This window comes from Rhinatrema bivittatum, chromosome 3, assembly GCF_901001135.1.
Source record: "Rhinatrema bivittatum chromosome 3, aRhiBiv1.1, whole genome shotgun sequence".
Lineage (NCBI taxonomy): Eukaryota > Metazoa > Chordata > Amphibia > Gymnophiona > Rhinatrematidae > Rhinatrema > Rhinatrema bivittatum.
Genome location: NC_042617.1, coordinates 390,690,779 through 390,705,279, shown reverse-complemented (window position 1 = coordinate 390,705,279; position 14,501 = coordinate 390,690,779). Strand labels below are relative to the sequence as shown.

The following is a 14,501-nucleotide window of genomic DNA, read 5'->3' as shown; positions in this document are numbered from 1 at the left end:
GGAGGCCTTTTACAGATTCATTTTTTAAAAGTAGTGCCTGGTCTTCAGGTTACAATGAGTATGGATCTTTTATCTCCATTATTTAGAACTCTTTTTGTACTGTTTTGTCTAGAAAGAATGACAGCGATTTTCCTTTTGTGTTTTTAAGTCCTTGTGTTCTGCATTGGATGCTCAGAAGGTACAGGTGTACAAAGCCATATTTCTATTGTATTATTTCTTGTATTGCTTGCTCGATTTTGTTAATAAAGTAAAAAAGAAATGAAGGTGTTATAAGAGAAAAGAAGCAACTTTTGAATAGCAAATTACAGAACAGACAACCTGTACACTAAACTAAACTATAGAGCCATAGGAAACCATATAGACTACAGAATACACGCATTACTCAGTGTAGCCAACCTAATGTAGACAAAATATTAAAGCATTCATTCATAGCCATGCCTGCTTCTTCACACCACTGAATCCATTTTTTTTTCTCTGACTGTGGCTTTCATATTATAAACACCATAGTATAATACCATAGAGCAAGATGTATGAACTAAAAAGTCCTGCAGCAGATTTACAGATACTCTTTCATCGCCATTCTTCATCTTATTGCAAACTAATAATATACAAAAATAATGTACAGTATTAGCCCAATTATAAGACGAGAGGTTTTTGCACATTTTGCATGCCCAAAATCCTGCCTTTTCTTACAAATCACAGCCAAAATGTCTCCAACCAAGCACTGCTGCCGAGGAGGCCTGGCAGAGCCCAACCCGCTGGGTCAAAGACAAAAGGCAAGGGACAACAGCACCCTGCCAGGTCAGGTCGGGGAACAATCAGCAGTGTTTCACTGGGCCTACTGAGAGAGGAAGAAGCAAGTCTCTACCAGAGAAAGAGGCGGCAGCACCAGCGTCCCACCAGGCCTGGCAGGGGGAGGAGACAACAGCCAAAGCAGCGTTTCACCACATCCAGTAGGGAAGGATGCAAAAAAATGCCATGCCCAAGCCTGGTGAAGGAAGAATCAGCAATATTCTGCCAGGCTCAGATAAGAATGGAAGTTGGGTCACCTACTGTAGTGCCGAGAATGTATTTACCATAACAGTCCAAATATAAGAGGGTTGTCATATGCAGAACTCTCTTATAAATCAGATCAATATGGCAAATCTTTGATTCAGAATCCTTATACCTCAAAAAGTTATGACTAATGCTTTTTCAATGGAAAGGAAGTTCTAGACAGTCATTCCTTGAGGCTCAAAAGGGGACAGATTCAGGAGTAACTATTTCTTTGCAGAAGAAACATTGAGCAGCCTCCCAATGGAGGTGAGGGAAGTCAAAACAACAGAATTCAAAAGCATTTTTGCCATGCTAAGAATCTTATTTCCAACAGAGGCCAACTCAGGTCACTAGGAGATACCCAGCAAATTCCAAAGTGTAGATCCATTCATTTTTGCTCTACATTTTTAGCTTTCACAAGTCTACCTGGTGATAATGGGTTTATGGAACTTGTCCAAAACCTTCTTAAACCCAGCTATGCTTGATGCCTTGACATCTTCTGGAAACAATTTCCACAAATGATTATGTTTTTTCTCTTAATGCACACTCTGATTTGTATTTTATTTTTTTATTTGCTACCAGTGTCCCCCAGTTTTAGTATTATTAGAAAGGTTAATTAACTGTTCCCTATTTATCTGTTCCACTACATTCATGATTTTGTTAACCTCAATTATCTCTCTTCTTAGTCATCTCTTCTTCAAGCTGAAGAACCCTAACCTGTTCAGCCTCTCATCTTAAGGGAGCCATTCCATCTCATTTATCATTTTTACTATGATTATTATTAAAACTTGTAATTCACCGACTTCCAATTCATCACCTCTCAGTAGCAAACAAAACTGAACTAATTACAGCGCAGGTACATTTTATTTGTTTTATATTATAACAGTTCAACACACACATGCAGAAACAAACAGCATTAATGTTAACAACAAAAATATATCTGAACAATAAAATCTAAGAAAAATAAAATACTTAGATAATCAAATTAACATCACACTTCTCAAGTTCCACTATATTGGTGCTCTGAATTTTTCTGATTGTTTTCAGTAGCATCTTTATTCTGACTCCCCCCCAGATCTACCTCTTTACACCAAAAGTGTTGAAAAGCAATCCCAAATCTCTGTGTCTGTCATTGCCGCATGGATGTCCCACCACTATTTAAACACACAAAGACAGAACTTACAGTCTTCTCCCCAAACCCATTTTCCTCTTATTTCTCCCTTTCTGTGGGGAAACACTGCCATCTTCGTGTTCCTTCAGCCCTATAAACTTGGAGTCATCTTTGACTGTTCTCTCTCTACACACATCCAATACACTTTTATCACATGTCATTTCTTGCTTCATATAAATCACTAAAATTCATCCCTTCCTTCCTATCAAAACCCTATCCATACACTCATCTCCCACTTAGACTATGGCATCCTGCTCCTCACAGGTATTCCCAAAGAACCACCTCGCGCCACTATATTCTACTCATAATTCAGCTAGGAGACTTATCCTCGCCAATGCTGCTACACCCATCTTAAGTCACTACATTGGCTCCTTTCCATTCCTGCATATAGTTCAAACTTTTCTTACTCACCCTCAGTACCCGCATGCAAACCTCTCTGAAGTGTCAGAAAAAGCAGAATATAAATAAAATTAAAAAAAAAAAAATCCATTCATTCCACAGCTCTTCATAACTCTTCACTTTTATCTATTCAGCTCTCCATACCCATAGGTCATCATGCTCTTTCTGGTAGGTCTGCCAATGTTCAACCATCCAATTTGTGAACACGTGGCAAGGCTACATAATATCTTCACTGATAAATACAGGGGAAGAAAAGGGAAGGAAGGAAAGAAAAAAGAAAGAAGGATGGAAGAAAGGAATGAACATTTGACTATCTGGAAGCTGGCTGATCAGAGTGGGTACCCAGTCTGCACTGCACCATAACTGGGAGGAGAGAGGAGGAACTGACCTGCCACACTGGTACAATGGCGGAATCCACACGATACAGCACAGAGAAGAAAACTGGAGATTTCAGTATCAAGCAGTGGATCCCAGGTATCATTGGGGGAGGGGGGGGGGGAAATCTGAAATTGGGAAAGGTACAGTTTTACCCAGGGCAGCTTCAAAATCCATCCCAGGAAAAGGAAGGGACCATGAATGAGAAATTAAGGGTCTGAAGATTCACCAGTCTACTATTTGAAATTCTTTTATGGGGAAACGAGAACTGCACAAAACATGAAATAAGCACAGAGGTTCTTCAGATGCCTGTGGTATTGCACCAAGAAGGAGCAAAAAAGAGATGGGCCTCGCAATCTTTATCTACGAGCATTTTCTCCATTACTCAAAACATATTACCAATTTACTGCCAGGGAAAGTCTCTATATAAATTATCTAAGTGTCTAATAGACCTTGTTATGTGATGAGAGTCAACAGAAATCATTAAAATGAACTGTCTTGGAACCTGTTTAGTTAATATTACTAATTATAAGGTACAGCACTGGTCTGCTTTACGATTTTAAGAACGCCAATTTAAACCTATAATCAAGATGTAAATTTCCATTTGCCAATTCACAAATGGTGACAGAACTAATGCTTTGCAAGTGCAAAGAAACACAACTGGAGGAAACTTTTGTTCCTGTTCTGGTGCCATCTGAGGAGAAGAGCAGAGCTAGAAGCTGAGGAATATTCCAGGATTAAGCTGACCAGAGGAAACATGTCAAAGCCTGGCATTTATCATAAAAAACACAGTCATGCCTGGTAATCCCAGAGATTTGGCACTTTACAGCACTGTTCTATTCTGTGTACTACAAAAAAAAAAAAAAGTCCACCCCTTACACAAGGTGCTTCAAATTCTAGGTATAACAAGTGGAAACTCATGAAACTTCATGGAACGTTTACTGTAATTAGTGAGGAGTAGAGCTTACAGTAATAAATCTATGGAAAAGGTGATGAGCCCAGGAATACGCTGAGAATCACTGGGTCCATGACTGTCTCTCTGCAGTCAGAACTAACCTCAGGAGCTCTGATCCCTCTCCCAGGGATCAGGGCAGCTCTTCCCCCAAAGTCTTAGTACTTTCCCTGGACATCACAGCAGCTGATGCAGATCCCGTCCCCTCTTCTCTGGATGTCAGGGCAGCCAGGGTGCACCCCTTCTCCCCAGAGACCTTTAGTGGTTAATGTAGATCCCATCACCATCACCACCACCCATCATCTCCTCTCCCTAGACATCAGGGTGGCCAGTGTGGCTCCAACCCCCAATAGCTGGCAGCCACTGTATTTTCTTGGATTGTTTTTCCCACTTTAACTTGTCCAGGCTCTTCATTTTTCCAATTTTAATTCTTGGGGTGTATTCAGTAGCATGGCCAAACTGCTGAGTATCCCAGACAAGTTATCCAGATAGCAGCTGAACATCAGGCCCTATATATGTTTTGTACTTTAAATCTACTACCTCAGTTATCTCTCATTGATAACAAGTATTCTACAATGGTGTTCACACATCCCAGAACTTCCTAGTAGTATAAGGATGAGGGTTCATAACTGATTGGCAGTAGTTTGGGCTTGCTACATGACTAATTACACACCACCCAAGTTTGAGATCATATATTTCCACTTCTAATGAGAGTTCTACCATGGGACTGAATTGCAGTTTATGGGAAGTTTGGTAACATGTAAACAAACCGTTTTCTTCTTAAATTGGCAGGCCTGACTGTTTTTTGTATTGCAGTTCTATGCACAGACAACATTTATCCTTTTAGTTTAGTTCATCATTCCCTGGGCAACTTCTTTATGATCTAAATACACTGCATGTTACTGAATGATTGCACATTAGATAAGTGTCCACGGACTTTAAAAGAAGCCACAGTCAGACATTTAATTTTGATTCCTAAAAGACTTATTAACAAAGACGTTGGCCATACCGTCTCTCTCTGTATCCTGCCTTCACATCGCAAAAATGTTTGTATCATCTTTTTAATCAAAAAAACGACACAAACATTTTTAAATAGGTTAAGACAATTACCTGCATTGAAGTAAGGATTGTCTTCCAAGACTACCACAGCTTCTTCCACTGCATCCAAGGCACTGCCTCCGTTCTTCAGGATGTTATAACCTTTCAAAGCTGCTTGCTTAACTCCTGTACGGTATCCTTCCTCTTTTTCTTTCACAATGGTGCCCGCACCTCCATGAACCACAATAACAGGCTTCATCTTGGTAAGTCTTACTGAATTAGGGTCCCTGGAATCTGTTCAAAATGAGTAACAGTTTTAGAATAAATTTAACAGTAGAGTTACACTGAGGAAAATTATATCAACACCGTTCTAAAATCATAGGGGTAGATTTTCCAAAAATACGCACGCGCGTCCATGTGCGCGTGCTACCCGGCGCACACACATGGATGCGTGATTTTGTAACATGTGTGTGCTGGCGCGCGCATATTATAAAAGTCTGGGTCGGCGCGCACAAGGGGGGGGAGCTATAATTTAGCAAATTCACGTGGCGACGCATCGGGGCCTTCCCCATCTTACCCACCCCCTATCCCTATCCTAGCTATCCCTATTTTTTTTATTTTACCTTTTGCTCCTGCAAAGGAGCAGGAGCAAGTTGCGCGTGCCGGCACCCTGCTGGTGCGCGATCCCCCGGCACAGCAGCAAATGGCCGCTGTACCGGGCGCCTCTAGCCCCACCCTGCTCCCCTTTAAAGCCCTGGCACTTACACGCATCCCAGGGTTTATGCATATGGCCATGCCCATTTGAAAACTGGCCCTGCGCGCATAAGGCCCAGCCATGCGCGTAAACCCCGGGATTTACGCGCACCGGGGTTGTAAAATCCAGCCTGTATTGCCTATTAGAGAGAACCAAAAGTCATCAATTATTTTTTCTCAACCTTACCCCCAACCTCCTGCTTACAACAAGAAGTGTTTTGCATCTCTTTTTCCATTTGTAAAAAAATGTTAGGTTATATTTCCTGAACAATCTTACTAAGTTCCAGGGCTGCCCAGTTTTATTCTCTGCTCTTCCTGGCAAATCTGCAATATCTCTCGCTGTATCCTCTCATCCTTCTGGTTCAGCCAAAGGGAAATTACTTTCCATAATATTGAAGACAGGCTGCAAACTAGAAAAATCTCAAAGGATTAAGGACCTACAAAAAGACTTAGAAGATCTAAATATGTATACCCTAGAAGGGAAGATATAAGACATTCAAATACCTGGAAAACAGATTTCAAGTGAAATGGAAGTTCAAAATAAGAGATCATGATATAAGGCTCCAAGGAAGAAGACTTAGGAGCAACATCAGGAAACCTATTTTTTCACAAAAAGGGTGGTGGATGTGCAAAACACCCTCCTGGAGTGGGAGGCTGTAACAATAACAGAATTCAAGAAGGTCTGGGATAAAGCATACTTGCAAAAAAAAAAAAAAACAGCAGACGAGCAGTGAAATGTTAAGAGAAATTAGGGAAGCTAACCAAATTGGTAGTGCGGTAATGGGAGAATTCAATTACCCCAATATTGACTGGGTAAATGTATCATTGGGACATGCTAGGAGATAAAGTTCCTGGACGGAATAAAATGACAGCTTTATGGAGCAATTGGTTCAGGAACAGACAAGAGAAGGAGCAATTTTAGATCTAATTCTCAGTGGAGCACAGAACGGTGGTGGGGCCGCTTGGCAATAGTGATCATAATATGATCAAATTTGAATTAAATGACTGGAAGGGGGACAGTAAGCAAATCCACAGCTCTCGTGCTAAACTTTCAAAATGGAAACTTTGATAAAATGAGAAAAATAGTTAGGTGTGAAAATTGTTAAAAAATACCATCCTAGAAGCACAGTCCAGATGTATTACACACATTAAAAAAGGTGGAAAGAAGGCAAAACTATCACTGGCATGGTTAAAAGGGGAGGTGAAAGAAGCTATTTTAGCCAAAAGATCTTCATTCAAAAATTGGAAGAAGGATCCAACAGAAGAAAATAGGATAATGCATAAACGTTGGCAAGTTAAACGTAAGACATTGATAAAACAGGCTAAGAGAGAATTTGAAAAGAAGTTGGCTATAGAGGCAAAAACTCACAGCAAAAACTTTTAAAAATATATCCGAAGCACAAAGCCTGTGAGGGAATCAGTTGGACCATTAGATGATCGAGGGGTTAAAGGGGCAATTAGAGAAGATAAGGCCATTGCGGAAAGATTAATTGATTTTTTTGCTTCAGTGTTTACTGAAGAGGATGTTGGGGAGATACTCATATCAGAGAAGGTTTACATGGGTAATGATTCAGATGGACTGAACCAAATCACAGTGAACCTAGAAGATGTGGTAGGCCTGACTGACTAACTGAAGAGTAGTAAATCACCCGGACCGGATGGTATACACCCCAGGGTTCTGAAGGAACTAAAAAATGAAATTTCAGACCTATTAGTAAAAATTTGTAACCTATCATTAAAATCATCCATTGTAACTGAAGACTGAAGTGTGGCAAATTTAACCCCAATATTTAAAAAGGGCTCCAGGAGCGATCTGGGAAACTACAAACAAGTTAGCCTGACTTCAGTGCCAGAAAATACAGTGGAAAGTGTTCTAAATATCAAAATCACAGAACATTTAGAAAGACATGGTTTAATGGAACAAAGTCAGCATGGCTTTACCCAAGGCAGGTTTTGCCTCACAAATCTGCTTCACGATTTTGAAGGAGTAAATAAACATGTAAAGGTGAATTGGTAGATTTTCAGAAGGCATTTGACAAAGTTCCTCATGAGAGGCTTCTAGGAAAAGCAAAAAGTCATGGGATAGGTGGTGATGTCCTTTCGTGGATTACAAACTGGCTAAAAGGCAGGAAACAGAGAGTAGGATTAAATGGACAATTTTCTCAGTGGAAGGGAGTGGGCAGTGGAGTGCCTCAGGGCTCTATATTGGGACCTGTACTTTTCAATGTATTTCTAAATGATCTGGAAAGAAATACGATGAGTGAGGTAATCAAGTTTCAGATGATACAAAATTATTCAGAGTAGTTAAATCACAAGCATATTGTGATAAATTGCAGGAAGACCTTCCGAGACTGGAAAATTGGGCATCCAAATGGCAGATGAAATTTAATGTGGATAAGTGCAAGGTGATGCATATAGGGAAAAATAACCCATGCTATAGTTACACAATGTTAGGTTCCATGTTAGGTACTACCACCCAGGAAAAAGATCTAGGCGTCATAGTGGATAACACATTGAAATTGTCTGTTCAGTGTGCTGTGGCAGTCAAAAATGCAAACAGAATGTTGGGAATTATTAGAAAGGGAATGGTGAATAAAACGGAAAATGTCATAATGCCTCTGTATCGCTCCATGGTGAGACCGCACCTTGAATACTGTGTTCAATTCTGGTCGCCGCATCTCAAAAAAGATATAGTTGCAATGGAGAAGGTACAGAGAAGGGCGACCAAAATGATAAAGGGAATGGAACAGTTCCCCTATGAGGAAAGACTAAAGAGGTTAGGACTTTTCAGCTTGGAGAAGAGATGGCTGAAGGGGGATATGATAGAGGTGTTTAAAATCATAAGAGGTCTAGAAAGGTTAATGTGAATCAGTTATTTACTCTTTCGGATAATAGAAAGACTAGGTGGCACTCCATGAAGTTAGCATGGGGCACATTTAAAACTAATTGGAGAAAGTTCTTTTTCACTCAACACACAATTAGACTCTGGAATTTGTTGCCAGAGGATGTGGTTAGTGCAGTTAGTATAGCTGTGTTTAAAAAAGGTTGGATGAGTTCTTTGAGGAGAAGTCCATTACCTGCTATTAATTAAGTTGACTTAGAAAATAGCCACTGCTATTACTAGCAACAGTAGCATGGAATAGACTTAGTTTTTGGGTACTTGCCAGGTTCTTATGGCCTGGATTGGCCACTGTTGGAAACAGGATGCTGGGCTTGATGGACCCTTGGTCTGACCCAGTATGGCATGTTCTTATGTTATGTTCTTAGAAGGTGAAATTATACTTACCTGATCATTTTCTCTCTGAATATTACTAGATCAGTCAATACAATTGGGATTTCCCTCCTCCTCAGCTTGATGGAAACAGAGGACACACTTTTTTCATGAACTCACTTGTAGGGTTATAAAGGAGGCATGGCCCTGGCCAAAACCAGAAGCCTACTGCCAAAGACAATGTGACCACTAGGAATCCCCTTAACACTCCATTCTTGAAACATATACCACCTGGTACTGGGGCCCGTTCTGAGGAAGCCACAAATGTAACATGAGGAAAGAATATAGGCAGCAGAAGAAAGGAGGGCACTGGCAGTCACCTCTCATTTGATGCCCTTAGTTCCCCTGACCCTCCTCGCCCTTGTCTTCTTGGGCAGGTTCTTGACTGGTCTAGTAATATTCAAGGAAAGAAAATTATTGGCTAAGTATAATTTCACCTTCTGTATCATACTGATAGATCAGTCATTACAACTGGGACTTTCCAAAGCTTCCCCTTGCTGGGGTGGGGAAGACAGGGATGCCCTGTCAATCCTTGTCTCAAAATCAGTGACTGACTTTGACTGTTTGATCAATTTATGGAGTTCAAAATGGTGCAAGGATGACCACGCTGCTGGTGAGGCTGATGTGCCTCCACCTAGGATGATGTCTGTACCCTTGTAGGGTGAATCCAGAGCCCTACTGCGACCTGCTATCCTGATAATAGACAGGCCAGTGCAACTGCCTCCTTGATCCTTCTGGTATGGTGGTCTTAGGGGCCCATCTACCTCATTTTGGGCACCAAATATCAGGAACCACTCATCTGTTCCTCTATAATGTTAGGTAAGTCAAGAGAATCAGATGTATATTTAATAATTACAGGTTTTAAATTTTCCCCACCAGCCACCATAGCCGAGGTCTGGATTGGCCTTTGCTTTCCATGGAAAGCAGATACTAGCTTGAGTAGTAAAATGGAACCAGATCTTGAGAAATTCCTGGTTAAGTATCTCTGCAGAACTAAGCCTGCCGCTCTAAGATGTGTCTTAGTCAAGCAAATTCCATTTAAATGGCCTAAGGTGCCACCTGCTCAAGGCCTTTTAGAATCCGGATGACATCCTGCTCTGTACCCCACCCAACCTGACTGACAAAGGAGGTGTGAAATTATTTTGAGCCTGCTTGGCACTTACAAGCCAAACACCTACGTATATGTGCGGCCTTGTACCCTGCATGTGCCGGGCTGCTGGCATCACTACCACAAACTTAATGAAGGTTTTGGGGGCTTTGCTATGTCAAAATCCACTTTTGGGACTGGGCATATTTTCTCCATAGACATTACATCTGATTACATTTTTTTATATTATTTTTACCATACCCTGTTTTAAAAAGGTAGCAAGACTGTTCTCTTCTTGAGGACTCGGACCTCAGAATCATTGAAGATATCCTCCCCAGGTGGTACCTATTCCCTACCCAGAACACTAAGGATATTGCCCCCCCCATACTGAGTAGCTTGGGCCCCATTGCCTCCACAAATGGAGGCTTGCAGAATCCTTGCTTAAAGGGGCCTGTAAGGCAGTGCTCCTATGTTCCCCCTTAAACCAGTGCAGAACCAGGCCTAGTCTCCTTTAATTCTGGTGAGACAGAGCTCTGTGGGTGGACCCAACAGGAGAGGAATAAGAGCTAGGACCCAGGTGGGTTAGTCAGACCAGACCCAAGACTCCAGGAGGAAGGCAGCTCCTGTAAAGTAGCACTGTCCAAACACTGAGCTGTAAGTACTGAGGGAAGCAGTACTGAACTGCGAGTAATTGAGTACAATATTCTGAAGGGAAGACAGCCTACTGTTGTGCGATTATGAAGTTGTAAGAAAGATAAGTGTTTTAAGAAAGGCTGGAGTCAGATTGCATGTGTCTCCAAGCCTGGGGGGGGGGGGGAAATCACTGCTTGGTCCCACAGGGCCTGTTTCAGCCAATATACTTACCTTCAGTGCTGATCCCCACCCCCACTTCTACCATGATACAGGTTTGGAGCATGCCTGCTGAGATAAGAGAATCCGCTTGAGAGATTGAGTAGGCTATCCCTCTCTTCCTATTGCAGAGGATAGCTTGCCTAACACTCTTCTTCTCGCAAAAACAAGAGATATCATTCAAGAGACCACTATCCTGGAAATGAGGACTGCTAGTTCTCTTCCTGGGATAGGTCTATTATGGTGGAGTCATCGATATCTAATGCCTGCTACCTTTCTTCCTCCAGGGTGACCTGGGGCTTGATAGTCTGCTTAAAGGGGTTCAGGATTTTACCTCGGCCCCTTGGCAGCTGCCCCAGGGGCAAATGTTAATTCTTAGGGACCAGAAACACTGAAATACGTAGGTTCCTGCATGGCTAGATAAGCTTTGTGCATCAACCTTAAACTCCATGGAAAGGAATCCTTGCTAGGGAACTTTGTAGCCCTCCTGATTTTTTTTTTAATTTTAAGTTTTTTGGTGGGGGAAGAAAAGGAGACTTTCCCCAGACATTATCCTGGGGTTAGCATATCCCCAAAGGGAGTGGGAGAGTCCCCTCCCTTGAAGGTCCTGTGCGGTTCTGATCCTGCTGTTCCTGCCTTGGATCAGACAAAGCTCAGATCTCGATCGCTATTATTTAGCTTAAGGGACAGAGTGATGGTATTTCATCCTAAAGATTCTCCATTAGGCTTTCCTTGAGGCAAAAGGCATCTTTCAGGGCTGGGCACCTGCCGGACCTCATGGCGGGGGCCTTCTCAGATCCTCTCTGTACACCAAATTCATTTAACGTAAGTGAACCGAGCCTGCAGGGCTGTGAACTGCACCCACCTTTTTTAAGGGCTGCTACGGCTGAGATTGCCAGTTACCCCCCAAGGGATGCCCGGTGATCCAGCTGCATTTTCTAAGTGAACCTGATCCTAGCCCTGCCTTACAGTTGGGGGATAAGTAAGTTTGTTAGCAATTGGGATAGGCTGGCTACCTTCTGATTTTTTTTAACTCTCCATTTCAAGTTAGTTTAAAAATGTGTAATACTGTCCCTGCTGTTACCTCTTAAATTTGTGTGGAGCTATTTATGTCTCGGTGAGTTCACCTCACTTTAGTTAACTGAGCCTCAGCTTTTAACCAAGACAACGTGATAGGATGAAATATGCACAAACGCAGCCAGAGGCAAATCCTTTGGGCCATTTTCTAGATAACCATACCTCTTGCCTTCATGTAGTCAGGTCATTCAGTAGCCTGTAGGACTTTGAGCTCTACTATTATAGACTGAGATCTGCAAGCTCTGAGAACCATGCTTTGCTAATTACTAATCAACTAGTGCACTGCAAAAGGTTTGGTGTATGTTCCTTCTGCAAATTTGTGGTGTGCTATCCTTACTGCTGGGCTAGCACTTGAATTGCAAAAAACTACAGCTCTCCCTTTGCACCGCCTGAACTTGGTGGATTTCATAGTGGTATTATACTGCATGGCACCTTGTGCACATAATGCAAGTTACACCTATGATTGCAGTGCCCAGAATCAGCCAAAAAAACAGCACCACCACGAGGAGTTAGGTTTTCCCTCCCCCACAGTAAATAAGCACTCTCAGCTGTGGGCACAGCACAGTAGGCATAAAACCAACATCAGATATCTTAATGGACCCAGTATGGCAATTTCTTATATTCTCAGCTTTGAACTCTTTTCACCCGACAGAATACCCAGAATGGCTCAACATTAATTACCACCTCCAGGCAGCCCCCCACCTGCTGATAAACAGACACAGCTTCTACTTATATCTTCTGTTCCTTCATCAAGGAGAGGGGCAGGGAGAGAGAGCATAACTGCAGCCTCCTTTTTTGGGGGTTTTTCTTTAATACAAGGGCTGCCAGGTTCCAGAGTATCCAGGAACCACTTTCCAGAGGTTCTACAGATCCTCTCAGGGATCTGGGATTACCTTCCGGGGACTCAACCAGGTCAGATCCTGGGAGGAGACTCCTGCTGGAAAACGCAACCCATAATGGTGTTAGATCCAGGGACACCGGGCCTCCCCATCTTTAAGAGGGGAGTAACAAGGCAATAACGGTAGCTAAAGATCAAATAGTCTATCCAGTCTGCCCAGCATGTTGCTCAAGGTAGTAACTACCGCTCCATGCAGGTTATCCCTTTTCTTCATTTCCAATCTCAAGCTTTTAGGAATCCATGCCTTTTTGAATTCATTTACTGTTCTCATCTTCACCACCTCTTCTGGGAGGGCATTCCATGTTTCTACCACCCTATCCATGAAGAAATATTTCCTAATATTAATTCTGAGTTGTCCCTCTTGGAGTTTTATACTAAGACCCCTAGTTCTATCATTTCCTTTCCAAAAGAAAAGGTTGGAAGTTTGTGTATCATTAGTACCTGTCGGGTATCTGAAGGTCTGTATCATATCTCCCCTGCATGTCCTCTCCTCCAGGGTATACATATTCAGATCCTTCAGCCTCTAAGAACATAAAAAGTTGCCATACTGGCTCAGACCAAGGGTCCATCAAGCCCAGCATCCTGTTTCCAACATGGCTAATTCAGGTTACAAGTACCTGGCAAGTACCCACACACTAAGTCAGAGCTTTCCAAACTGTGTGTCGGGACACGTTAGTGTGTCGCCTGCAGTGTGCAGGTGTGTCGCACAAGCCCGGTCAACTCTGATGCGAGTTTGGGCTTTTTTTTTTTCTAGAGATTCACTTTTTTTTTTCAGTTTATGGGTTGCTTATTATTGGGTGATTTTTGCTGTCAATCGCGTTTTGTTGGGGGGCTTGGTGGGTGGAACGAGCCCAGCCATCCTTGCATTGGCTGCTGCTGCCGATGAGGCCTGGCCATGAGGAGTACTGACTGCAAGCAGCAGTGTCTGGTGATCATGGAAGGGAGTGAAGCACTTAACTGGCAACAATCAAAAAGACGAGGTACATGAGTGTGGGGGCCAGACATGTGCTGGGGGGAGAGAGATGAGTGAGTGGGGGGCAAATGTGCTGGGGGGAGGAGAGAGATGAGTGTGTGGGGGACAGACAATTTGTTTTATTATTGTTTCTCATAAATTATAACAATAACATGAACCTTGGAATATTATATATTTTTAATATAAATGAAAGGTTTTCATGAGATAGGTTGTGTCGTGAAACATTTTATTTATGTATATATTTAAGGAAACATACATAAATTGTCGAAATATGTTTTGTTCGTTTAACCTTTAACCTCTGGTTTGCTAGTAGACTGAATTACCGTGTCGTGAAGTTATGTTTGTCTAAAAAGTGTGTCACCAACATGAAAAGTTTGGAAAGCTCTGCACTAAGTAGATCCCATGCTACTGATGCCAGTAATAGCAGTCGCTATTCCCTAAGCCAACTTGATTAATAGCAGTTAATTTCTGTGCTTTCAGTTTCCTTCATACTAAGTTATCCTGAATTCATCTCCCTGTTATATGTAACTCTCATGTTTCGCACTTTTCCCCTTGTTTGATGTAAACAGGTGTGATAAGATATTTTGTCCTGAGCATCGGTATAGTAAAAAGTAGTAAGTAAA

General features: G+C 42.1%; 1 protein-coding gene across 3 annotated transcripts in view; it reads right to left on the bottom strand.

Moving 5' to 3' along the window:
- ASRGL1 (asparaginase and isoaspartyl peptidase 1) overlaps window positions 1–14,501 on the bottom strand; it is a 90,418-nt gene that overhangs the window by 73,799 nt on the left and 2,118 nt on the right. For all 3 annotated transcript variants that reach the window (XM_029595638.1, XM_029595636.1, XM_029595637.1), the window contains one exon: window positions 5,043–5,264. In XM_029595638.1, coding sequence (XP_029451498.1) covers window positions 5,043–5,229 — 187 coding nt within the window. In that variant the 5' untranslated portion in view covers window positions 5,230–5,264. The remainder of the gene's footprint in view (window positions 1–5,042; window positions 5,265–14,501) is intronic.